Genomic DNA, 3,292 nt, shown 5'->3' on the forward strand with positions numbered 1-3,292 from the left:
TATCTTATCTTATCTTATCTTATCTTATCTTATCTTATCTTATCTTATCTTATCTTATCTTATCTTATCTTATCTTATCTTATCTTATCTTATCTTAAGCCCTTTCTTACATTTCATAAAAGTTCTTTCTGAGGCAGGTCTATGGTGATTCTCTCCATGCTCGTTTGTTGCAATTTTTTCTGCCAAAAATAAAAGCACTTTGTGTTTCTGCCAAAAAAAAGTTCAGCTTTGACATCTTTTGTTTTTATGGAAGGAAGCCAAAAACCTATCTAATCTTTTGTGATGTTTTGCTGCTGCAGTTATTTTTAATCTCTGTGTAATGGGACTCGCAAATTTCCTCCATTTGTCTGTTCGTTCTGCATCTGCTTTGATGATCACCTTTAAAGCCTTTTGATTTTTGTTTGCCTTTTCTTGCTCCATGTTTACAGATAGACCTCGAAGTGCAGTGAAAATGACCGTCACTGAGTTTCTGTCGACCAGTAACTGCACCAGCTGCTCTGCTATCATTCCCAATTTCATCACCTTTATGAGAACAAATTGCTCCAAAATTGCATTTGAGGAAATGTTCCCAGAAAGCTTTATTTGCCTTGGTGCAAATTGAAAAGCGTGCAARACAGAAATGCAACAATTACAAAAAGGTTTGCTTACTTCTGTTTGCAAATTGCAAATGTTGCAGCTGCTCAATCAGGAATGGAGTTCATAAAGTGCAAAATATTAAGACGATTTTGTAATCAGGGAAATGAAGGGAAGAGATTATATGCACAGAGTTACACTGATTCTCTAATTTTATCTGCAAAGATTTTATGACTCAAGTCCTGAACGTTCAACAGAACCTTTCACCTCAGTCGTTTTCACAGACCCGTCTGACCTCCTCTCCTGTTCTTCTTCTCTGCTGCTCCACATTTTTAATTTCCCTGAGGAAAAGCAACCTTCCCCCATTTTCCCCTCCTAAGTTTTCTTTAAGATTCTCCTTTTTTTTGCTCCWCTCCTCTCATCTGTTTACATGGCTTTCAATACTTTTTGGCTGTTGCCACGTCTTTCCTCCTCTTTTTTTTACTTGTTTAAGTCTGACTCTGTCTCTCATCACCTTGTTTGCTGTAGAAACACGATTTTACATGGCTTTTCTCCCAATTTGGCTCACKTTCTGTGTTTGTTGGAAACAGTGAGTTTCAGTCCGTTTGTGTCGGTGRACTCCCTCCCCTCCTCACTTCTCCTCACGTTTGTCTGTATTTTTCAGCTGCACACCTCCCTCTCTCTGCAGTCGCCAGAAAATATTGTTACCGGAGTTAAATTTCATACAGTAGGAAATATTTTCAACCATGCAGGAAATGTCTGAAGTGCTGGGATCTCTCAGACAGACACATTTATAGCAAAAATGTTCATTTGCATCCAAAATAAAAGATCAAAGTTACCACTGTTTTTTATATTTTATTTTTTTTACATTTTTGAGTGTGTTTTAACTCCAGTTAACTTAACATTCAGGTGTTTGAAGGGGAGCCAGGCTGCTGATTGGAATGGCGCCATAGAGGAAGGGGTCTGTCAGGGGGAACAGCAGCACCAGGAACAGCAGGACTCCCATCAGATAAAAGAAAAGCAGGACTGAACGATGAGGRGGGTTCAGGGCGGAGGTGAAGTCAGGCAGGCCCTGGCTGCTGTAGAACGAATGGCACAAAACTGGACCCGCAACATGACCTTTCAGAGCAGCAGAGAAAGATTATCATCACCATAAAATAGTGGGTGATCATGTAAGCACTTGTGCTTAAGTCTGTTAGCAAAATATCTAATGAACCACTGCTTTTATTTTAATGAAACTCTCAGAAAGTAAGTACTGGATGTGCGTCTACAACTGATTAACTTTTGGACTTAACCCAGTTTAAAATGGCCGCCACAAAGAAGAAATCTTGGGACACACAAAAAAGTCTGAAACTGGGTAAATTATATAAATGTTGAGCTAAAATTTGATGTGGTAGTAGCTGAGAGTTAGCCCTAACACATACTCTAAACACAAACTGATCATGTAGAAATTGGATTTGAAGCTTTGACAGTTATTAGTACGGTTAACGTTACCTGTCTGTTAGCAAAATATCTCATGAACAATTGGATGGATTTTAATAAAASTTTCAGAAAATAATAAATGAATATACAACTGAAGTTGATTAACTTTTTAACTCAGTCCAGTTCAAGATGGCTGCCACAGCAACCTTAGTAACACACATAATAACTAGAACTTAGCCAGTTAAACATATACTGAGCTAAATTTTAATGTCGTACAAGCTGAGTACTACAAATAAATCTTAGAGCTTTTTGTTGCATGACTTTGTGGTGGCAAGATTTACCAAGAATGCAGAAACACGTTGGAATAAATGCACAGAAAGTCTGCGTGTATGGTCGTCAGATGATTTAATTTGAGCAACAACAGAGCAGAAGTCAATCAGAGAAGTCTGTCAAGTTGTGGCTGCCGCCTCAGCGCAGAGCAGCCGATAATATAACATCCTGTAACACGTTTACAACCAGTCACAGTTCGACAACTGTAACCACCTGACCAACAACAGGGCTCTCAGCCCAGGGACTACCTTATCAAAATAAGAGAGGTCATCCATTGCTGGAGTCTTGAAGTCTAGGGCAACAGATTAAGACAGCAGAAACTAGTTATCATAAGATATGAGTAGTGGACAGCGTCAAGGTAAAACATATGTAAATAATTTRTCCATAACAACTTAAAACATTACCTTTAACTGTTTGCATCCTGTTTGTGTGCAATATATCTCATAAACCACTGCACTGAATTTAATGAAACTCTCAGATAGTAAATGTTGGATGCACAGCTACAACTGATTAACTTTTGGGGTCATCTCATTTCAAAATGGCTACGACAACTAAATGTCATTAGCGAACACAAAGATAGCTGTAACTCTGTCCGTTTTACAAACACTGAGCTAAAGTTTGSTRTGACAGCAGCTGAGAGTCATCCTCAAAACAATATGATTTGTGACAGATTGTGCTAGATCTTCTTTTTAAGTTTTAGTGTACAGGTCGTGCTGCATGATACGAACTATTTCAAGTAATACCAATTTTATTCTTATTTCAATAGGCAAATGTGTGCTTTAATTCTACTCTCTCCTGTCCTCAGGATGATGAAAGCAGCGAAGGCACCAAACACAGTGGTAAATAAAAACTGAATCCTTGTAAAGCAACAGAACAAAAAACAATCAAATTTAGAGGGTTCATCTGATCCGCATCCGTTTTTGAAAGTGAAATAAGGATTCATGTTTATACCCAAGCTGCATATTAA

General features: G+C 38.1%; 1 protein-coding gene across 2 annotated transcripts in view; it reads right to left on the minus strand.

The window, feature by feature from the left end:
* Positions 1-1,417: 1,417 nt before the first annotated feature.
* The window catches only part of LOC106524017 (CAAX prenyl protease 2), a 3,856-nt gene continuing 1,981 nt past the window's right edge, over positions 1,418-3,292 (minus strand). For both annotated transcript variants that reach the window (XM_014017643.1, XM_014017644.1), the window contains exon 4: positions 1,418-1,692. In XM_014017643.1, the coding sequence (XP_013873097.1) occupies positions 1,472-1,692 (221 nt within the window). In that variant the 3' untranslated portion in view covers positions 1,418-1,471. The remainder of the gene's footprint in view (positions 1,693-3,292) is intronic.

The sequence above is a fragment of the Austrofundulus limnaeus genome, unplaced genomic scaffold (genome assembly GCF_001266775.1).
Source record: "Austrofundulus limnaeus strain Quisiro unplaced genomic scaffold, Austrofundulus_limnaeus-1.0 Scaffold174, whole genome shotgun sequence".
NCBI classification, from domain to species: domain Eukaryota; kingdom Metazoa; phylum Chordata; class Actinopteri; order Cyprinodontiformes; family Rivulidae; genus Austrofundulus; species Austrofundulus limnaeus.